This window comes from Empidonax traillii, unplaced genomic scaffold (genome assembly GCF_003031625.1).
Source record: "Empidonax traillii isolate 1590-97213 ecotype Southwest subspecies unplaced genomic scaffold, ASM303162v1 scaffold223:size1722714, whole genome shotgun sequence".
In the NCBI taxonomy this organism is placed as follows: domain Eukaryota; kingdom Metazoa; phylum Chordata; class Aves; order Passeriformes; family Tyrannidae; genus Empidonax; species Empidonax traillii.
The window spans coordinates 1,333,047-1,356,294 of record NW_020955416.1 but is presented as its reverse complement, the minus strand read 5'-3'; the positions used below and the strand labels follow the sequence as shown (position 1 = coordinate 1,356,294).

At 43.9% G+C, this 23,248-nt stretch overlaps 1 protein-coding gene across 14 annotated transcripts in view; it reads right to left on the bottom strand.

Moving 5' to 3' along the window:
* The window catches only part of UNC80 (unc-80 homolog, NALCN channel complex subunit), a 117,303-nt gene extending 96,969 nt beyond the window's left edge, over positions 1-20,334 (bottom strand). For 10 of the 14 annotated variants that reach the window (XM_027887805.1, XM_027887810.1, XM_027887806.1 and 7 more), the window contains exons 1-8: positions 19,927-20,331; positions 18,609-18,657; positions 12,228-12,384; positions 10,991-11,289; positions 9,049-9,172; positions 7,204-7,277; positions 6,563-6,702; positions 2,576-2,837 (exon numbers count right to left, since the gene is read on the bottom strand). In XM_027887805.1, coding sequence (XP_027743606.1) covers positions 2,576-2,837; positions 6,563-6,702; positions 7,204-7,277; positions 9,049-9,172; positions 10,991-11,289; positions 12,228-12,384; positions 18,609-18,657; positions 19,927-20,018 — 1,197 coding nt within the window. In that variant the 5' untranslated portion in view covers positions 20,019-20,331. Of the gene's footprint in view, positions 1-2,575; positions 2,838-6,562; positions 6,703-7,203; positions 7,278-9,048; positions 9,173-10,990; positions 11,290-12,227; positions 12,385-18,608; positions 18,658-19,926 lie in introns of those variants that run through there. The other 4 variants (XM_027887815.1, XM_027887817.1, XR_003571658.1 and 1 more) reach the window with 3 other exon arrangements.
* Between the last annotated feature and the right edge of the window lie 2,914 nt (positions 20,335-23,248).

The following is a 23,248-nucleotide window of genomic DNA, read 5'->3' as shown; positions in this document are numbered from 1 at the left end:
GCCCCTTTTCCTATGCAACAAGGAATGCTGGAACACTGCACTGAATCTTCCCCTACTTTGCTTTTCAGATTACTAGGTAATATACGGAGGATATTTCTCTCTTCCTCTCAGACCCCACTGCTTTAGCCCAGCTTATATCTGAAATGTGATTTCAGACACACAGAAATTACCCTGATAAACTGCAGAACAATTGAAAGAATGTGAATTTACCACAAAAGAATCTACTGGTTCCTGATATGATTTTCAGGCAGCTGTGTTTGTCCTTATTCACTTTTTGGCTGCCACTTCAAATCTACCCTAATGAAACACCGAGTGCCAATATTTTGGAGAAGTAATTGATCAAGCTTTGAGCAGAAATTATGACATTGCGTTAGGAATTTAAAGTCTTGACTGAAAAATCAGGCTTTAAGCATATCCCTGTGTCAGATGAGCTTGTGAAGCCTCAGCATACAACCCCTTGTGCTGCTAGAAAGAAAGGACAAATCCTCCCCCTTGGGAGGCGGCATTCTCTGCTGTGAACTAGCAGAGAGCCCTGAGTGATGAGACTCTCAATTTACGAACAGCAGTAAAGTCCCTACAGTTGACTGGGGTGAACCAGAGCACAGGTGCCTCTCTGTGTTGCACAGATTTTTCAGTCCTCAGAGTTGTAAAGGAAGGGGGGCATGAGCTGAATGTTTTGCTGCCTGGAGGATGCTTCACCTCCTCCATCGCACCTGTTCTGCGCAGCAAATCAGAACCCTCTTTAAACAGGATTCCAATCTGATGAACTACAGCAGGAATACACAGGACTGACACAAAGGTTACCAAAACCAACCAAACTTAGCCTTGGAGGGAAGAATGCCCTGGAAAGAGTCCTCACATTAACAGCTATAATGCACCCAGTGGAATTGCCAAATGGATTTAACAGGAAAAATTAGAGAAAAGCGACAGAGTAAAGGAATCCTGCAAGAGAAACAGCCTGGAAAAGCACGAAATAGCCAAGTGTGTGAAAGGAGAGAAGGGTTTCACAGCAGACAGAGACGAATGAGGAAGACAACCCCATTCATGTTACCTCTGTAAACCACTGACTGCGCTCCCTGTTGCACTGGGAGATGAACTGGCTAATGTGCAAAAGAACCAGGTTGTTACGAGCAAGGACAAAGGGACAGTACATGCATGGAAACAGTGAACCACATCAACAGCAAGATCTTTCAATTTTCCCTCCAGGAGATGATATTAAGGAGGATTTTCTGCACAGTAATCCCAAACAATCCCCATGCAAAGGTAGATTAAGATGGAGTAGTGAGTTTTATCACCTGGCCTTTATGGAGCTATGTCAAGCTTTTACAGGGAAGAAATAGGAAAACATTTTATAGAAATGACGCTGAACTATAGTACAGTTTAAACAACACTGCTGCTGAGCCCTTAAAACCAGTTCTCATAAAAATTATACGTACAGCTATAAAATTCAGAGATTTAAAAATAACAGTACTAATATTTATACTGTTTATGTTTGTCTTCTCGATTATGAGCATCTGGGCTCCACAGGAGAGAAGATATCTCACCCTTCTTCCTTATAAAACGACAACTCAAACACCATCAGAGCCCTACAATACTAAAAGCAATGATGTTAGGAAAAACATTAAGAATTCTGAGATTTCTGACTCACAGAAAGACATTCGACAGCAACATTAACAAAAGAGAGAACCTTTTACTTGAGGTGTGTCATAAAATTGGATGGCAAAAATAGAATCTCTATTAAATTTTGTTAAGCAGTTCCATGAACTCAGTAAATCAGAATTTGCTGTTGAAAGCCCACATGACAGGAAAAGAGGGCACAACCTAAAAGTAGCACAAATCAACAAGGAGATTAACTGAAACTGCAACAGCAACCCCTTTTTATCCCTGGAACAAGGGAGCTACCCAAAAGAACAAACACAAAGATCTTTTCTGTACCAAAGTCAGGAGTCTGGGGATCATTTTCCAGCAAATAGGGAGCAAATCTTGACACCCACTAGGACAGTTTGTCTACTGAGGTTTTGCTGGCAAATATAAAAGTTATGCAATAAGAATAATAGCAGGAGAAGAGGTAAGAAGATGGAGGGCTTTTGCTCATTGCCATTGTTTGTGAACTCTAGTCTAATGTTTTAACCCAAGTGTTTGCCTGGAGTGTGCAGTGCTGTACCAAGTGCAGTTTGTTTTCTCTCTTTTGTGGGGTTACACCAAAGAAGCTCACAAAGGACTCACAAAGAAGTGAGTCCCGCCCATTATCCTGTAATGCAAAGTCAGTTCCATTTTTTCTGACCACTACATTAGTATATTCTCACATTAAAAATTAACATTATCCCAGTTCACCCTAGATTAATTATCCCAAATAAACCCTCAAGCTTTCAGCAGTCACCAGCTCTGACCCTCTGCACCAGATTCTGCCTCCAAAACCCTCATCATTCTCAGGGTCTCCTTCTGAATGATGCACGTATCTGACCCCTGGGCAGTTGAACCAACACCAGAGCTGTGCCTTTCCCTACTTGTCCAGCCATCACTTCCCAGCATCGCCACCACAGCAGTCATTTTCTTCTCGACAGCAACTTCTTACCTGAGTTTTGTGGGTGTTCACCAGAGAGGGTGCAGCAGCCACCATGGAGCTGCTCCGAGGCCTCAGCAAAGGGGTGATCTCCGGCTCGGGTGGTTTCTCTGGCTTCTCCTGCAACATGTGCCTCAGCCTCTGCAGGTAGTACATCAGCGACCACTGCGTGCCCTCCTCGGACCAGTGTGGCTGCAGCAGGCAGCGCAGCACGGCCACGTCGAAGTACGTGGCATAGCGAGACTTCTGGCACGGGGGGATCACCAAGGACACCCTGTTCCAAAAAAGAGGAGCAGAAACGTCAGCCAGCGGGCTCCCTGGGCCTTCCCAGAGCCTCGGCTCTCAGAGTAAAGAACTGACTCTTTGGGACTGAGGCTCTGACTGAGGAGAGCATTGCTGAAGACACGTAAGTGGATATTTAGCTTTCAGTTCCCCAGAGGACCCCAGTACATGCTTTGTTAAGTGTTTTCTTGGATAGGGTTGCTTTCTTAAACTGTGATCTGAAGATAAGCCTCCAGCACTCGTTCTAACTGAATAATTTGTTCGGTGGGAAACAGATAACCCTTGAGCACCTGCTGTTCAGATACTAGTAATATATATTTAGGAATTGTTTACATTTCCTCATATCAGGCTTTGCTTAAGAAGAAGTTAGTTAACACTTTAAACTAATTAAACTAATTCCTATACACGTTAAAGTTACTGTTACAGACATCCTTTGCCGAGGTGTTCCTGAGAAAAGGACCATTTCAAACCCTCATTATAAATTTCCCTGCCCATCAGGTGGTGTAATTTCCTCATATGTTTTAATATACTGAATTTCTTAAGTATTGTAGAAGTTAGTGTGCATAAGGCAAGGTGTCTATAGTAAGTCTAAGAAATGAGAATCCAGAGATTTCAGATTTCAAAGGCATCACGTGTACTTTCAGAGCCCATCTTATTGCAGAAAAAAAAAAATGCCCCCACCTTTTTATTCTTAATTTTTTATATCACTTCTCACCCAGCAGAGTACAACTGCCCTGATCTACCCTCTGGACAGACACTTGCTGTTAGGAGACAACCTGTCAGAAAAGAAGGAAGTGAAAGGGAGTTGGAGGAATGAGAATTACATGGCAAAAGAAGGTGTGAAACCTGGGGGTGGGGCAGGAACTCTGGACATTTTTTTTTTTTTTTTCCTGCTGAAGTACACATTTTGAATATTTCCACTCTGTGTGTTAGGAACACACCTCTCTGACCTGAGTACCTCTGGGATTTTTGGATTCTATAAAAATCAACAGCTCTTTCGTGCACTGTATTCTCAGGCATTTGAGAATCATCACAAGAACATCGGGGGGGTTTGGGTTTGTTTTTTTGCTTGGGTTTTTTTGGTTGGTTGGTTGGTTTTTTGTGGATTGGTTGTTGTTGTTATAATCATTATTTATTATTTATATTATCATTATTTATATTACAGTGTTCTGCTAAACAGCATGAAAACAGAGTGGGCAGGACACCTCCATCGCTAGCTGGGTACCATCACATTCTAAACAGAGGCATCCAAGGACACAGTCCAGAAAAGCATCAGGGAACAGCAGCAATGCTGACCAGTGGGACCTTTAAGTGCTCAAGAGAAGAGCATGTTTAAAGTGCTTTGCTGGATCCCTGCCCTGTGCATCCACAGCAGGTACAGAACTGGCAGAGGAGAAGGAAGTGTGCAGTGAACACTGACACCACTCAGAATCCTAAGAACTCCCTTCCATATTACACTTGGAAACAGGGAGCAGGTGGCGTGGCTGGGCTTGAAGCAATGCACAGATCTAGAGCTCAAACCTGCAGGAGCTGGTTTGCTGCCAGGCCCACAGGCCAATGTCAAAGGCACTTGGTGACTGCAGACCAGCCCATCTGTGTCAGCATATGTCACCCTATATGCAATATATAGATTCAAAGTCTCTCCAGTGCTGCATTCCAGGTAAAAATGCTTAAAGTTTGATGACTTTAAAATGACATGTCATAAAAACTTGAAAAACTGAATTAGGAAGGAGAAAACAATGAGAAATGGAAATATGCTACAATTTTTCCCCCATAAACCTGATATGAAGGCTGGTTTTGTCACAGTCCAGGTTGTGTCACACAGATGCAGCCTGCAAAAAACCTTAAGGGTAGCTGGGATACTCAGTGTATCCCAGCAAAGGGAATAAAGCCCACCATCTCAGTAGCAATTGTGAAAGGTGATGCATTGCTCCCTGGTCACTTTGCAGGACCTTGATCAGTGTCTTTGAGTCTGAACAGTCTTTCATGCTTTCCTGCATGTGGCACAGGCAAACCTGAGGCACGACACAGCCTGGAGCAAGGCATGTTCTCTTTCTGAAATATTTGTCACTAAAGTCCTTCCTACAAAGTCTTTTTCCCAGGCAGCCTGTTCAAGGCAGAAGCTGGATAAAGGGCTGTGGCTTTATTTGCTTCTGTGTTAAACTGTCTCATCTGTGCGTGGAGAATTTCACTGAGTGGATGGGGGATGATCGGCCAGGATCAGGGGAACAAGCCATTTGCTCAAGCAGTGTCTGAGGAGCCAGAAATTAAATTCTGTACTTCATTTAAAGGGATATCTAGCCCTTGTATAATCAGCTCCTGGGATGTGGAAAGGCAGCCTGCCTCCAACCGCTGGCCAAGGACAAAGGAATACTGCGGCTGTTGGTAAGCAGAGTAAACAACATTTGTTCCCCAGTTGTCTGTTGCTTGGCAACCAAAGCTCCCTGTTCAGTTTTAACTGATCAATGAGTTCTGCAAATGAGGAGGCATAATGATGCTCTCTTCAAAGCCTGTCTGAAGCTTCATCCCCATGGCAACCACCAGATCTGGCTTGACAAATTGATCACCTGATTCTGTCTTCTTAAAAGGCTGCCTTTTTATTTTTTTTTTATTTTATTTTATTTTACAGCTGTGCACTCTCTGAGGAATAGTGTTCACACACAGAAAGGCTGTTCTGTCCCCAGCTTCAGCTCTACTGGCTCATATTAATACAAATTAAATAAAGACCCAGAACCAGCAACAGGCTTGATATGAAATCCCAAGGGAAGCCTCCTGATGGGCTGAGAGCCTCAGGGAATAGCTTTGCCCTTTGGACCAGTGAAAACATGCCCCAATCCCCTTCTCAGAAATCAGAGCTGTTCCCAGATGGTACCCAGAAACCCACTCCATCCTACATTTCTTCTGCCACTGTAACGAAGCCATTTCTTAAAACTGCAGTGTTCTGGATATGACATTTCCCAAAACAGAACCAAAATTTTCAAGAGGAGTTTAAGTGACATTTCTAAATCCATAGAGACCTAAAATTATAGTTATATATATATAAAATTATAGACTTCCCTCCCTCTCCACCCCCTGAAAACACTCATCCACTTCATTTACTTTATGACACCACCAAGTGTCCAGCACTACTGAAATTCTGGTTCTACCTTTATGCACCCTAATCTAGATGAATTTATCAGTGCCATGCTGGAAAACTATGGCCTGTGTGATGCAGGGCAAGCTGGAAGGATGTTTGCATGGCTGTTCTTTGTTCCTTTGGGACAGCAGTCTAAAGCAAGCTAGGCAGCAGGATGCAGAGAAGACATAATGAAGGCAATGGGGACAGGCTTGCAAAAATCCTTTGCTAGAGGGAAAAAAATCTGATCAGAAAGAAGCCAGAAAATATGCCAGTTGCCTGAGGCTGAATCCAGCCTAGGAGGGTTGAACCTGCAAGTTATTTGTTGTGCTTTTAATTTTAAGAAACCAACACACTAGAAAAGACTAAAGAAACTGTCCCAACAGCTCAGCTAGAGATTTCTTCAATGGAAGTGGCATTGAACATATCAAGTGTCACCACCTTGTTCAATACCCAGAACTGAGATTTGTTGCATTGAGAGTTTGAGATAAACATCCAGCATGCTCAGCATGTACAGACAAGAGCAGATTCGAGGTACAGGACTTGTATGACTTCCCCCATGGACTCACACCAGCCTAACTTTCTCCTGAATGTGTTTGTACCTGGGATGTGCAGTACCTCTCTCCTGAGAGGTTTGGGAGGATACGCTTCCATCCAAGGAATTTCCACGATGACATGCTGAAACAGCAGCCTTTGGAGGTACAGAATCTGGCTGTGTTGTCTCACAGACCACCTGCAGTCCCTTTGGATAGTTGTAATAAAATAAAATAGGTTTATAAACATATTTATTTCTCTCATATTAGTTTTATAACAGCAATTTTTGCTTAGACCTGATAATGATAATGCCATGGTAATATGGAGAAGCTCATTAAGCCTGGGGCTTCCTAGTACTAGGCATTGTAGAGGCAAAGGGTAAGACAGGCCTTTTGCCCAGGAAAATACCTAAGATCATTGAATCATGGAATGGTTTGGGTTGGAATGGGCCTTTAAGATCTAGTTCCAACCCCCTGTCACAAGCAAGATCAGGTTTCCATCCTACAAGACAGGATGAGGACAAGGAGATGCAGACAACTACATTTAATACCCTTTGGTTCCACTGCAGACGAGGTTGGGAGCCTTTGGAAGAACGGTGAATAGCTGTAATTTCTGGAGAAGGAATACTTTAGGGTGGTAACAGCAAGTTCTATTTCCCCCCTCCCTCAGCTCCTTATTAAAGCTTGTCAAACCTTATCCCAGAACTTACCTCAGTACGGCCACTGTCCAGATTTGGGGACTCACAAGTCGCGCTCTGATTGTTGGTGGGAGAACTTCTCTTGGCTGAGAAAAGAAGTCAAAGCAGAACATTTGAGGAAACCCCTCTTGTATTATAGTGCATCACTGAAAGGATAGACCAGAAGACAAAACCAAACCCAAAGCAGCCTCTCTCTGCTGCAGGGTTCCTAGGCATCAGCCACAGCTGCACAAAAGGAAAAAAGAAAAAAGGGCAGCTCTTTTCCACTGCATTGTCATCAACACTGTCTACTGAAAACCTCTATTTCTTTAAAATTTATTTTGAATATAAATTTTATCCTAAATCCATTTGCCATCAAACTGTGTTTTCCTGTACATGCTAATCCCTTTTATTCTGGAGGTTTTCCTCCTATTTGCACATATATTCAGGTCCTTTTCTAGGCTACATCTCTCAGAGTGTATTGCGATTTCCAATTTGCCAAATGCCTTCACCACAGGAAATTCATGGATATCATAAAGAAAGTTTGATCAGTTATATTGCAGCAGAAGAAGGGTGTAACACAGACTAGGAGGGTTATTCCTGAAATCCTGTCACATTGAAAGCTGTGCAGATGTGACTTTGACTGCAAACAAAAACACTTCAAAGCTTCTTCATTATATTTTTTTAATTTGTTTTTAAGTAAATTTGACTTTTTTTTTGGTCCAAATTTGAGACAATGCTAAGATAGCAGTATCTTCCTTTATATAAAGGACCTTATTCCAATCACCATTTCTGTCCTGCTGAAAATGCTTTCAAAACATAACAGAACATTTTCCTTTTATACTTTACTCCTTAAGTTATTTTTTGGGAATTTCCTGATTTCACACAGATCTACAGGAAAAAATCCAATGGCCAAAGAAACTTCAGGACTAATTCCTTTTGTTAGTTCCAGGGCTGAAATCCTGTATTTTAATTCCAGAAGTTGAAGCAGAGGGATGAAGTGTTAGATGTCAAAGACTGTTTTAAATAATTTAAAATACTTGAATCTTTTCAATTCTGGGATGTTCCAAAGACCTACAAAGCCTTCAGGACAAAATTACTTCTTTAAAGTAAAATCTGATTTAGCAAACTGCATTTTCACTATGGTGAAAATTACAGCTCCATGCTCTTGAGAGCTGGCAAGCAATGCTACAGCAATATACTCAGCTCACTTTCAATTCACCACCTTGTAGAAATTATGCAAAACTATTGTCTAAAAACATGGAAGTAAAAAAGTTTTTTGGGACTAGGCCTTGAAAGCCAAAGCCTCTGAAGCCTAAGCACCCAATTCCAGTCTCATTATAGCTGAAACACAAAGGAAGAGCAACCCTTTCCAGCATGCAGAAGTGAATTCACAACCTAGGCCTTTTTTTTGGAGAGTCCTGAAATTACCTTTTTTAATTTCATAACATGGGGAAATTCACATTTTAGACAGGGGGAGAACCAACTGTGTGTTCTTCACTGTTCATTTTTGTCCAGTGCCAGTTTGGGAAAGCTCTCCTCACCCATGTCAGGCTGCTAAGAGATACTGCCTTTGCCCTTCTTAGCAACTAAGAAAGATGAGGTGAAACAGAGATAGGAGGCTGACAGGTGATGATAACTCTACTGAAGAGTTTCTCATTTCCTATTTGTGACAGCTCTCTCATCTCCTATTCAATTATTATGCAAATGACAGTTGACTCTAAGGGGAAACAACCTACTCTAAGGCTTCACTAATTCCTGAAGTATCAGTAAATTCCTTCAAATATGATGACTACAGAATGTAGGGCAGCATTAGGCAAACAAAAGAAAAGGTTTCCCAGCTCTCAGGAGCTACATTCCCACAGCAAAGTCACAGACCTGTAACGATGTTCCTGATGGGTTTTACGAGAGCATTGAAGGCAGAAACTTCGGGCTGCCTGTGTTCCCACATCGGCTGCCAAATAACAAGGCCACTGGCCAACCGGAACGTCAGATCAGACTCCTGGAAGGAGAAACAGAGGTGGTACCACATCAGCTCACACGGAAGAATGTCGTTTCCAGTCTGTGAGGACTGTACCTTCTCTGACACACAGATCTCACAAGGGATGAGTGGCACCATGTGCAGTTCTGCAGTCAGTAATGCTAACTCGGGGACCACTGACAACACTCAGCAGACTAAACACACGTCACCTGTGGCTAATGGAAAATCACAGAGAAATCTCAATACAAGAATACACAGGAAGGGTTTTCCAAATGAAATTTCTATATTAGTTAATAAACCCTGTTTTTCCCAGAACATTAGGCTGTAAAAGAAAAGGCCATTCCTGTCAGAAAGCATCTCTTTTAACCATAAAGCCACTTCATGTTTAGCATTCAATCTCAACCTAAGAATTTACACTCCAAGACTTGAACTTCTTCCCCAAAAGAAAAAGAATACTAAATATTAAAATATTACTTAGAAATTGAGGGAACATGTAACAGATTACTATGAAGCAGTGGTATACATCACTGTTATCATTAGCACTGCTGGTACCTATGTCAGTACAGAAACACTGAGACTACTTAGTGATGCTATCATTGTTTTACATATGCAACTGGCTGAAATCATGTAAATTTGGGCTTTTCAATATTTATCACCACAGCATTTTAGAGATCTCAGAGATTTTCAAGGTAAACCTGAGACACTGACATTAACCCTATCTTGTAAATGGGAAACAACATCCCAGAAAGATTAATATTGAAAATTGGAAATCTAATCTCTAATAGCCAGGGTTTACCTCCAGTTTCATTTAATTCATTCAAGGGGCAGCCCACATTTGTGTGTGTGGCACTGGGAAGAATTCAACATTTCTTCCTGTCCTCTCCCAGTAGCTTACAGAGAAAATGTGGAACTAGGAAACAATTATGAAAAATTTGGGCTAAATAAATTGAGCTATACTGTATACAGGAACTCAGTATAGAAGCAGGGAAAGAATTTACTTCTCCAGACTTGCTTTCACCTGCCTTAATCGCAAGATTATCCTTTATTTCCTGCTCTTTCTTATCTTCAACTGTTGCAGCACAGGAGGCAGGATTAGAACAGATAAGAGCCCCATCACTCCATGACTTTATAGACCTTTTCCAAGCACCTACTCTTTCCTGAGGCCTAGCTGGAAATGTAAAGGCTAAAAACTGCAGCCCCCCAAGAGAGGCAGGAGTCAGAACCTGCAGAAAATGCCTCCTCATCACCACTCTGCACAGCTGATGCACTCAGCATAAAACCAATAGAGCGACCCCGGCAGACAGGGAGCCTGCAGCCTGCTTCCAGCTTCCCAACAAAGGAATGCTCCACTGCCTTTGCTACTGCCTTTGCTACTGCTCTGCTTACAGCACCATCATGCATTCCTGGTAATTAGCATCAAGATGATTAGTAGTGACAACAACAAATCCCAGTGGCAGCCCCACGGTTGAAAAACTAGCAAGGGCCTTCTGAGCAACGGTTGAGAATCACTGGAGCAGGCTAAAGCTCACAATCCTTTTTGCAGGTTCCTGGATCCCAGAGACTTCACAGGAGCCACAGATCTTTGACATTCCCAAAGGCTAAAAATGGCTCACTTCAGATTTGTTTTCTTTTGTGCCTGCCTGATGCTGAGGTGATTGTTCATGTCACTGGAAGGATTTCTTCCTGATGGCAGTGGTATTCTGCCAGCTTGTTAAAACATTTCCAGTGGTCCCCCAGTGTGCACTGTAGACTGAATTAAATAACAATCACAACGGCAGAGTAATTCTTTTCCTGCTCAGGGCTGACTCCACACAAGCACCCCACCAGTGTTCCACTTACTTTAATTCTGTGGACAAGGGGAGCAAAGAGGAAGACAAATAGCTCCACAGTGGCCATGGAGTTTTGGAAGAACTTCCTTCTGTTATTCTCCTCCTCATCAGTTGTGGCGCTGGGCTGGGGATGTCCTGGCGATCCTTGGTTTTCAGCCTGATGGATAAAGGCACTGCTGCTCCCTCCCCAGCTAGAGCCTCTGTCCCCTCCAAATCGGTCATTGCTGCAGTCCTGAGGAGCCTCCAGCAGCATCCAGTGAAGGGTGTGAAGAAGCTTTGTTTCAGCTACCCCAAGCTTATCCTGGTGCCCTGTGTGGAAAATTGCATCACTGTATCTCACAGGGTTACCATTACTGGTACTACTGAGACTTTCAGAGCTGTACAGGAAACTGGACATCCAACTTCCTGATGAGCATTTGAAAATTAAAATTCTACCATTAAAAGCATCAGCCTTCTGTCTCATGAATTTTGAAACCTCCTGAATCACAAGTCTCCGTTTACAGCACAGCATTTGCAGTCCAGTCCCTGCAATGTCAACTGCATGGCATGGACAGCAGTGTGGACATAGAGTGGTCCCAAAAGAAGTCAACTTGACAGTCTTGCTTGTTTGACTTTGTGGAATAAGATAAAATGGAAGTGAGCACTGCAAGGTGCTCAAGCTGTGTCTTGTTAATGCCTCCAATTAGCATGTCTCAGGAAGCAAATTCCTGCTGAAATCAATCAGTAAAAGACTTACTAAAAGTAAGTTGTATTTGGACCTCTATCCTCACTGTCTGATTGACTTATCTGCTGAGAATCACATGCACTGATCTGAATTAAAAAAAAAAAAAAAAAAAAAAAAAAAAAAAAAAAAAAAAAAAAAAAAAAAAAAAAAGAGGAAAAAAAAAAAGAACTGAAGATACTAAAAGTACCTGCTGCAATTGACAACTGAAAGAAATACGTATTCCTTCAAGGAACCCATGCCTGCAGGGGGGTTGTTCTAAAATAAGTTCTATTAGCTCTGGAAAATAACAAGCCAAACGTTATTGAGCTGCCCTTCAGCTCATGGAACCATTACCTTCAGTGGGGAAGCTCTCACAGGTTACCCTGCTGTAAATGAGAAAGACAACCCACAAGGAGGACAACCCACAGAACGAACTAAATGGGATTCTAAGGATTTAGAACATGGCATCCTGAGCATTAATCTGAAATTTTGACAGATATTTTGGGCATATTTTGAGCAAGAACCCCCACCCAGGAGCACTAACCTAGTTTGTTGCGGTTGGAGAGCAGCGTGGCGGTGCAGTGCAGCACGTGCGGGAGCGCAGCCTGGACGAGCTCCCAGCGGGAAATGCTCTGGATGGCTTCAGACAGAGCTGGAGAAAGGCCATGCAGTTTGTTCTCTACCAAAACTCTTTCGAAAGACTAAAAGCAAGAACAGTGAAAAAAAAAAAAAAGACACTGTGTATCTGTTTCCGGATATTCCTTCCAGCACATAGAACATTCTCTTTTAAAAACCTGTAATATTGAATTATATAACTAAAGCACATCTTGTCATATTTTTCCTGAAAAACACAGACTGTAACTGAAGTTCACCAGACATCTGGACATACTTGACTAAGAACTGAATGGGCCAAACAGTTTATTTTCCGTGATACAGAGAGTTAAAGCAAGTATAATCTGTATATTAGTAAATTCTGATATCAAGCCAGACTTACTCTTATGTTGGTTATTAATCTGGCATGCAAGTAATTCTTCTGAAAGTCACAGGAGCTAAGGAAGCCTGTATTTGTGGAGCTGAGTGCTGGATATTCTTCTCAAACACACATGCTCTTTCAGTTTAGTGTAACATAAAGGGCAACCCATTAAAGGTATATGGGCCTTAGGAAATGTTTTCACACCCTATCACAAAAAATATTCATTGTACGAAATTTTTTGTCTAGCTGTGATGTAATAATTTTATGAACACTTAGAGAGCTGATGGTTGCAGCAAGTTCATTATTTTTACCTCAAGCAACAAAAAATAAGAGTATCTGCCCCTGAAATCCCTATGGAAGCTCCTTATTGCTATTTGTTCCAACAATTTCAATAAGTTGTTGCTCTGATCAGATACAAAGATCTCGTTGTAAGTCACAAATGCAGCTTCATTCCTTCTCTAAAGTTCCTAAAGCAAAGATAACGACCATGCACGTCCTTGCCCTATACCAGCGGAGCATTTGTTGTAATATGTGGACAAAAACACTGGTTTCCTGAGGATCAGTCAACCCATGGACCGACATGGATCACACTGTCAGCAGTGTTTGTTTCTTAGCCCAGCACTGGATAACTTGCCTACCCAGAAAGGATGTCTCAAATAACTCTCAGAGTGATCTGCTTGGGGGGCCATGCGGTCAGCAAAGGGAAACAATCTCCTGCCATTCGCTCCTATCAGTTCAGACATGGAGGCAATATGAAGGGAGAGCTGATGCTTGGAAAGCCTGGGAAGGCCAGGGAGAGAAGGCCTGAGTACGCCCTGTCAGTCAGGAACTGTGAAGCCACTGAACCACAGTAGCAGTCCGAGAGGATGTTGGTATGAAAACAACAAAGGTCTAGAACAACTTCCCAGACAAGGTTACCTAACAAAAGGGGGGGGGACAACAAAGCAGCAAAGCAAGACAAGAGGTGCAAGGTTAACACATGGTTACAAACAACGTGAAGTTTGAAAGAGCCAGTGAAAACCATAAGATTTTACTTATTTTTATCAAAAGGGGACAGGGCCACTGCATGTTCACCACTACTTATTCATTGCTCCAGCCACACACTCACAGCTCTACCTATGCATCAGCTCTGGGGCTCACTGCATCCTTCATTCAGCCAAGCCAAGCCTCTATACAAGTCAAAAGGAAGATCAGCATAGAGCTAAGTATTGCTACCAGGTTAGTGAACTGAATTAGCTCACCAAAAGGCCTGCAAAGCATCAGTGCTGACCAAGGTTTATTGAAAGAAATAATCTTCTCACCTCCAGCACAAAAGCCAGACCACAAGTTCACACTTCAGTACAGTGATGAAGCTATTCAGTTTGCAGGGCAAGGGGAGGGAAGAAAAATCACTGTGGGCAGCAACACTACTCTGAAGCCTGACAGAAGACACGTCGTTGCTCCCTGGCTTTCCTTTCAAGGTCTCATTCCCGGTACTTCAATGGCATCAGGGAGAAATTCCCCCCAAAGTGCCTTCTAGAAGCCATGGTCCACGTTCTGCATGCTTCAGAAACTCAAGAGGAAGTCAAGGAGTTTGCAACTATATCTTTAAATTAGTCTTGCATTTACCACACTTGGGGCTTCTGAGCACATGTGGAGCTTTCCCTGCACGGTTAGACACCAGATTCTGCTGTTCTTTCCTGGCCTGAGCAGAAGGCCTAATGTATCTCTGTACCTTAATGAAAGATTGGCTTCCAGAACAGCTTAGGTGATCACGAGTATCTGACACAGAAATACTGCATGTAACCAGAAAAATGCAAACACAAAAGCTGCTGTATGGAAACCACTGAGTGTTCCTGCCTGGTACAATTACCACTACTGTGGGTGTACTGCCAGCACAGGAACTAATTGGCATCAGTCCCCACACTGTTAACTGTCCCAAGCAGACCAACAAGAACATGCAGTTCTTAGGACAAGTGTTCCTGTGAAATTTGCCTGGGGTTCTCCACAAATGGCGGCTCACAGCAGCTTCTCTCTACACCAGACATTCAAGATGCAAGGCCCTGGGTTAGCATTTGCTCCTTCAGAGCCTTCCTTTTGGACTGCAGTGGTTCTGCTCTAACTTTCAGGACCTGCTACAGAAAATATACAGACATTGAGACAGAAGACCTAGTTTTCACCCCACATGAACTCCTAAGAAACTGCTGCTACAGCTGGGAGGACTTACACGCTTCAATGTCTGAATGTCTGAAAAAGCTCCCTGTAAGTCAGTCAGAAGACAGATATTGTCATGGTATGGGTATGTCTGGAGGTGCAGCCTCAGGGTCGCAGCTTGGCTGAGAAAGCAGTTACCTACTTACAGCAAGTTTGTTCGTGCCTGAGACACCCCCCACACCAAAGGCAGATAAAGAATATGTGCCAAGGTGCTAGTGAGGGGAGTCAGTGTTTATATCTTGGCTGCAGAAAGGGCAGCCCCTTTCAGCAATGCTCTGTGTGTGTTTTCAGCTCCCTCAGGGCCACTTACACAAGCGTTTTTCCTTTTAGCCTGGTGGTGACATCTGTTTTCACAGGGAATGGCAGTCAGCCTTTTCTGGCTGCCTTCCCACACTCCTTTTACCTTTTTCTCCACCAAGAACCAAAGGGACTGTCAAATACCTTGTGACCAGAGTCAGCCTGCGTGTTCTTTTGCTGCTGGAATGGGAACAGGTAGCTGCCCGAAGATGCCTAGACAAGCAGTACAGGACAGAGCAGACTGTGGCTGGGCTTTGCCATGGTTCTGTAAACAGCTTTGCTTGAGTCACATGAAATTCCCTGGCTCTGAGCCCAGGGAAGCTGTACCTGCATGAATTGCATAAGGCAGCAAGGGCTCAGCCAGGCCCCTATAGGCCCTCACTGGACAGACAGGACCTTCAGAAGCTCAGCACCCCCTGTTCCATCCTGTCAGGAGTGCCAGAGGAGCTGCAGGTCTTCTCCAGGGGAGGAGCCCTATAGGACCACGTGGGGAAAAAAATTAACTAAAGAGCAGGGCCTGGTACTTAGCCTTGTGCAGAAGGACTTTGGAGAGACACGGAGAAATGATCAGTGCTTTTTGAGCTGGACTTGTGTCCTTGGAGGGGACCTTACTGCCCTGCTCTTCCAAAGCTCAAGTGGAAAGCGGAGACCATTGCTAAAATAACTTCTGCCAGACTGGAAAGAGCTTGAAATGCAGGCACACAGGACTGTCAGTTTGGGGCAGGTCCACTGAGCAAGGAGGAGTTCCTAGAAAGATCTAAAACATTAACCTAGGAGTTCATAGCACAAGGGATTGCAAGGCTCCATTGTTTACTAAACACAGCAATAGTATAAACATCAGCTAGTAATGAAATATAGATGCCAAGCACTTTATTTACAGAAAATTGTTGTGCTTAAAAGCTCAGTTTTCTGCAACCAGGCCCGTTGTTTGGATAAAATAAAGGTGGGCTCCTTCTGAACTTTCCATATCTATACTTTAATTATTCATAACAATAAAACATCTAATTACATTTTCAAAAAAAAAAAAGTAAAAAAAAAATCCCAGAAAAGAGATAAACTTTGCATTTGCAAGATCCTCCAGAAAACCTCTGGGTTCTTCCATGCCCAATGTAATTCAGGGTAAAAGAACTTAACATACCCTTAAGTTCCTTACTATCACTCCAAAGATGCATTAGCTTTGTACAGCTCTTGCATTCCTACGAGGTCATTTACAGCTCTGACTCATGCACATCAGGAATGACATTGTGTCAGGACAGAACATTCTCAGGATGGAGAGAAGGAAGAACATCAAATCCACACTGAGGCACAAAAGCATTTAAACAGTTTAGGACAATGTAAGGGGGGAGGGTATTTATCTCCAGCTTATAAAAGCTATTATTTACAGACCAACTGAAGTCAGTGTGATTGTTCACATAAGGAAAACAAGGCTAGGAAAGGGCTGAGTTTCTATTCAAGTATTATGGTAAAAAGCAAAGCTCAGAGAAGGAATGCAATCTGCTCTTGCACACCAGATGCTGCACTCACTGAATCTAAGCCTCCAGCATCTGCTTCCTCAATGCACAATATGCAGCAAATTCTACTGCAGCAAGTTTAGAGCCAAGAATAATAATAGAATACTGCACAACGTTGTGTCATTTGCACTGCCAGAGAGTTAACAGCCTATAGGCGTGCCTACAACAATTCTGGCTAGCTAATTTTAAAAGGACAGATCATTTAACAGGTGCACACTATTTTTAGGCACATTAGTCAAAACAGGGGTGTTAGACAGTCAGCTGGATATTTCAGAAGGTAAGTCAGGTACCTGTCAAGTTCCAGAAACCCTGTCTCACTCATGCACTCAGCACTCAGCTACCCCACTGGAAAATACAGAGTGTGTTGATGTGGGCAGACATTCCTGTGCATCAGCAGGGATAGGAAACTGATGAGCAAAGGTGATGAGAAGGTGGCTGATGCAGCATATCAGGCTGTATCCCATCAATGATTCTAAACTAAACCCCTCCTTTGAAGCCTTTCTACCACAATGTAACAATTATGTTGAGAACTGGAAAAGAATCAAGTTCTTCATTCAAGGGGTGGAAATAAATTGGATTTTTTAAGAGCTTCCTTTCCCTTGGGTGATGCAGGTGACTTATGCTGTCTTGTGGTTTTTTTGGTGTGGTTTATTTTTTACGCTTAGTAAATCCTGGTATGTGCTCATAGAAGAAAGGTGCTTTAGAGTCAGCCTGGAGGACACAGAGGAAGACCTAATGCCAACAGCACAGCAGGAAGCACAGGGGGGTCACAGACAGACAGCTACATCACGGAGAAGGTAGAGGGAAGGAAACCACAGTAACAGGTGTGAGCTCTTAGGTGGGGCCACAGCCTCAGAGGAGAGGTGCTCCAAGGCATGGCTCCTGCACACCGCCAAGGCTCCTGGTAAAGGACACAAGGCAACAAACTCCATTTTCCAGCCTCTCAGCAACCAGAAGCTGTCGATGGCATTAGCCAGTGATGATGCTTTTTGCTCCATGTGCTAGAATTGCAATGCATTTTAACTCACTGACACACTAAGCCAGCAGTCCTCTATCACTATCTGGTATCTAGCAAAAACCCTGAAAAATTTATGGATTTCTAAGAAGAAAATGAGTCAGCAACAGCTAAAGCTTCTCCAGCTTGATACCTTGTGAGAAGGAAGTCAGAAAATTGCTGCAGAGAGATCTAAGTACTTTAAACTATTAAGATACATGTCCAGACCAAATTTTTCCACTCTGTCAAGTTCGGCTGCAACTGCTTAATGCACTTTAAGTAATCCAAAGATCAGCAACCATTCAAGGAATTCTGAAATTCTCTAGATACCCATCTTACTTGAACTCGCTGCGTGCCTTCCCTTTCTCCTCCATTTGGACAGTAACTTGAGGTTTTATTTGAAATAAAGTTAGAAACAGGAATTACTTGTACCTGCATAATAACCCCTCCTTAATTATGCTGCTATATGCTCCCTCTAATTTCCAGCAAAGGAGGTGTTTCCCATTTTGCACAATGGTAAAAGTGTTGTTCAGAGCCTTTTAGTAAAGTTTAGATTTTCAATATTTTAAGTCTGAAAAAACTCCAGTAATTGCAAACTGAAATGGCATTAATCTCACATGAAAGCACACACACAGACAGGCTGAACTGCAAGAACAGACCTGGACTGTCACAGCTCAGTCTGCCCATACCATTATTTACTTCATTTAATTACTAATGAGTTCTATTACTAATACCTAAATCAATTCTTTTTGTTGTGCCTAAAGATAGACATGATATCCAAATTCTCTAGATGGAAAAAATTTCAAATCCTTCATGTGATAAAAGTACAAATTTAAGCTGAATGGACTAAATCCACTTCTGGGATAAGCTGAGAAGCTTATCAGCCACCATGGTCAGATCAAGTTGCATGAAAAGTTAGTTACTAACAAGGCTTGAAGAAGAGGAACAGGTACGTACCACACAGGAAGCTTCATATTGTTTCCCCAGTTTAGGTCTTAAAAATGCACTGAAGGAAGGGAGAAAAAGTGTTAGAGACCCAGTACATCAATGTGGATTTTGCTTAGTTATTTTTAGGATTTTTCTCATGTCAGAAATTTGGCAAAACGCCGAGAAATTTAATGTAAAGGAAGATAAAAGGCCAAAACTATGTTCAGATACCTGTTGATAACATCTGACAAAATGCTGTTACCTTTTCTAGAAGACGAAGTACCCACACTGATGTGCCAAGAGGTTGTTAATTAAACCCTCAGGAGAAATCCTGTTCCCCAGGGATAAAGTCTTCTTTTCAGGCATTTTATCTCAGTGAAAGATTTTCAATATATTCTGTTTAAAATGTGTTATATGTTACAGAACTTTGCCTTTCACCTATTTTAAGCCAGAGATCCATTTTCCAGCTCTGTATTAAGTATTTTTCTCCCCAGCTGCTGATGTAGAAGGCTTATGATGAAATGCAGGCCTGTACCTTGTAGGTAGAAAACACCCACCCTCTGCTGTCATTCTCCAGAATGGGATCAGAATTAAATATTAAAAAAATTAATCAGGTCACCTTATTTTATTTTTTTCAGAGGACACTGACTGGGGCATAAAGGGATTTTGTGACAGAGGTTTTAAATTAGAGCCACAACCTTCAAACCTTCCAAGCTACTCCCCCCCCCCCCCAATGTTTTCACTTTAGAATTCTGCTAAGACAGGAGACAGACAGGATTCCCAAGGAACGTGAAGCCCCAGCCATACATTCATCCAGCCCCTCACACATCATTACTCTCCAATCCAATGAAATAAGGTGAGACTTTGACGTATCTGTTTGCATGCTGACCTCCCAAGGCACAGATTACACTTCCAGGACAGCTGCAAATACAGACACAAGCAAAGCCGCAGGTTTGGTGCAGCACTGGCGGGTGCTGCTTCTGGTACCAGAGCTCCACGAGTGCTCTTAAAAGGGGGGAGACGGGGAGGCAGGATGGATGGGATGGGGGGAGACGGGACGGGGAGGAAGGGAAAGGTGCATGGAGACACATAGACAGGGATGCTTTAAAGTCAAAGCAAGAAGCTGCCTGGGACTGTCGCTAGGTTAAGCTGCCTCTAGACCTTCCCCAATCCACACAAATTGCTCTCTATTGGGTGCAAAGAGAACAGCTTGTTTCACGCCTTCATGTTGCAGCTGCAATCCCCGCTTCCTCCCCGCCGCCGGGCAGCAGCCGGCCCGCACCCGCCTCCCCACTTGCACTGCCCTGTTGCAGCGATATCCCAAGTACCCGGGGCTCGCTGCTCTCACCTGGTTTGTCTCCATAGGAAGGTCTGGATGGGCAGAGGGATGCCACGGCCACTCTCCTGCTCCTGGCCCTCTGAGCTTTTCCTTTTCACCATGATGCTGATGACAGCTGCTGCAGTGAGCCGGTCTCAGCAGACGCACCGGTCGGGATCTCCCATGGCTGCCTCTCCGCTCCCCGCAACTCCTTACCCTCTTCCCTTCATCCCCCGCAGCCCACCCGCTCCCTCCAGCTCTGCTGGTGCAAAATGGCTGCAGAAGGCAGGGAGGAAATTAGGGGAGCGAAGATGTCCGCGTCCCTCGGCTTCCTCCCTGCCTTCAGCACCTCCCTCTGTGGACAGCTCCCCGCGCCCGGAGCCGCCGCCGGCGGGCGGTGCCGGGGCGGGAAGGCGGGCGGGCCGTGCGGGGGCGAAGGAGGCACCGCCCGCCAAACTTCCCGCTCCGCGCCGGGAGCAGCGAGCTCAACAGGGCTCCTGCGCCTCCTCCCCGCCGCCAAGCTGGGGAGAGGGATGCGCAGAGCATCCCAGAGCCGGCCGAGAGGCGCCTGCCGTCCTTCCTTCCTTCCCTCCCTCCCTCCCCCGAGTTCCGCTCCTGGGATCCACAAAGGTCCTCGAAGGGTCCGATACTGCCAGTTAATAAACGGGGAGAAACTCGTTCACCTCAAGAGTGGGGGAAGAAGGAAAGCAAGTCATAAACCCTCTTCGAAACTGAAGGTTGGCGGTAGGAGCAAGGGAAGTTTATTCCTTGGGTTTTTCTCACACAGAAGAGCTGAGACAGAGGTGGAGAAGAGGGGGAGTGCCAAAGCAGATCTACTTGTGTCTCAAATTAAACATCAGACCTGACTTGACTAATATCTATAAAGATATATTTGAGTGCTGAAGCACTGAACCAGTTGGCTTTGTTTGTCTTGTTTGGTTGGGTTCTTTGCTAGCAGTAACTTTCACTGCTGGTGCACAGAATTAAGGCCTTTTTAGTCACAGGATTAGCTTGCTCTGACAGGAAAGCTTTTAAATACCATTGTCTTTCCTTCAATTAAGGGAGATCAGATAGGAACAAAATAATCTTGATTTCTAAAATATTATGAGAACTAACTACAAAGAGAAATCACAGCTTCCCCACAGGTGGAAGGGTTGCTCCCCCTCAGACAGAGAGGGGGTTGCAGGCCAGGGATGGTTTATGTGAATGTCAAGTGTTGTATAGTCTCACCCTCAACATTGGTGCCATTTTAGTCAGTGATAATTTTTAACTAACTTAAGTTCAAGACGTTTGCATTGTCTCAGTAAGCGCATTTCAAATCTGTTTGGTTTGGATTTTGTTTGGTTTGTTTGTTCGTTTCTTTTGATTGTTTATTTGTTTTAATGGATATCTCTCTCCTTATTCCTACATTCAAGAAGTAGTCACGATAGTTTCCAGTTTGTGTTTCTAAGCCTAAGCTTATTATTCTCATGCTCTGCTACACAGCCTGAAACTCATGTAATAGAGAACACTGCAGCTTGCTCCAAAGTACAGCTGAAATCTCCTGGGAATTCTCCTGACTGACAGGAACACCAGAGACACTTGGTGGGGTCAGCTCAGGGGTAAACGGACAGGAATGAAAGCGTGAGTACAAAGCTCCACAAACAAACCAAACCAAACCTTTCTGGAAAACAACAGCATTCACTGGTTTCAAACCTGTGCAGGTAAACATCACAGTTGCCCTGAACAGAGGCAGTTCTGGAGGGCAGAGCGGCTCACTAGCAGCACTTCACTGAGCCTCCAAAGGGGGACCCAAGCGGCCTCTCTACAGTCTGAGAGGAGCAGAAGAGCCCAAAGGAGGCAACTGCACACTCGCTCCACATCTGTCAGAAAGCAGGAGGACAATACACCAATACCTCTACCTGGCTTTCTGTTACATCCTCGAAGGACTCCTCTTTAGGGGAAACAAATGGCTCTGGAGTACAGGATTATCTTCCTTGCTCTTTCTTTGTGCACAGCCAGCACCTTGCCCTGTCACAGGGCATTAGCAAGTGGAGCTCAGGTAGCCCCACAGGCAATGAGAGGAAACGGCAATCGCTACTATGTTAAATTACTGCGTAGTTTTGTTTTTGATTACTTTGTAGTAGCCAAAAAACATAACTGCAAACTGCAGTTCTAGTCAAGCTTGCCATTTTCAGTGCAGAGTATTGCTCTCCAGCAACATGCAGTCATAAAAGAGACGTAAATCCCTCTGTTCGTACAGTGGTTTGAAGTTACAGAATTTCTGACGCAAAACAAATCAGAGAGCAAAGGTAATATTATTAACAGCTGGCACTGTCACAAGAAAACTGCAGGCACAGTGGTGCAGATTCTCTAATCCAGCCAGGCCACAACCATCACTAAACCCAGGAGGTGGCACAGGTGGTTTACATTAAATTTGACAGCACCTAGAGACCAATTTTGCTCTTGCCTTGTTTTGGAAACAACTGCCTCCCCCCCCCCCCCCCCCTCAAGAGCACACAAACCCTGAAAGATTCTATTTATCTCTATACTGAACTTATGCTGGCAGCAGAGGCTTTCGGATTTGCAGTCAGCATTTGACTGTACCTAGATACTTACACTGCAGTGGATGCTGCAAAGAGAAAATTCTCCAAATCAGTCCCTGCTTTCCCTTGCAGTAGGGATAAAGGGGAAGCAAGCAAACTCTTCAGGGAGGTCATTATAGTAGGAAAAGGTGACCTGCAAATTCACCTGTGCTACACTGGCATCTTGGGCTGGCACAGAAACACAGGTCTGTCCGCCTGCAGAAGGATCCAGACTAATGCAAGAAGTCACTGCTTTCAGGAAGCAGGTGTGGGAGAAGGGGAGACTGCTCTGCACTACTCCAGCAATTCCAAGCCCACCCAACTGCTCAGGCACAATGACACTCTCATTCCATATCCTCTCTTACTACAGACAGCATCAGTCTGACATCCCCCCAAATCACATGATGCTGCTTGATCACCACTTTATTCACCAGACAGTTGTTTTCGCACATCCATCACAGTAGGATTCAGTCCTGATCCAGACACAGTCAAGGCTGGCAGTGTGTCACAGAGTGGGGACACTGAGCAGAACTTGAACCTGAAGCCCCCACTCTACACAAGGATGCCCAGAACAGGGAACTGCTCAAACCTCACTGCCTTGCACTTGTTTCCAGGCATATGCTCTCCAATTTCTCAGCCTCAATCAATCCCTGCCTCACATGCTTCTAAGTATTCACACCTTATCTGTTATTCCCTGTGCAGAATCCAGAAGTATCTCAAGTAATTCTGTTGTGCAGTAGCCTTTCCAAGAGCAAAGCTGCCAACAGTAACTTTATTAATGAATAAAG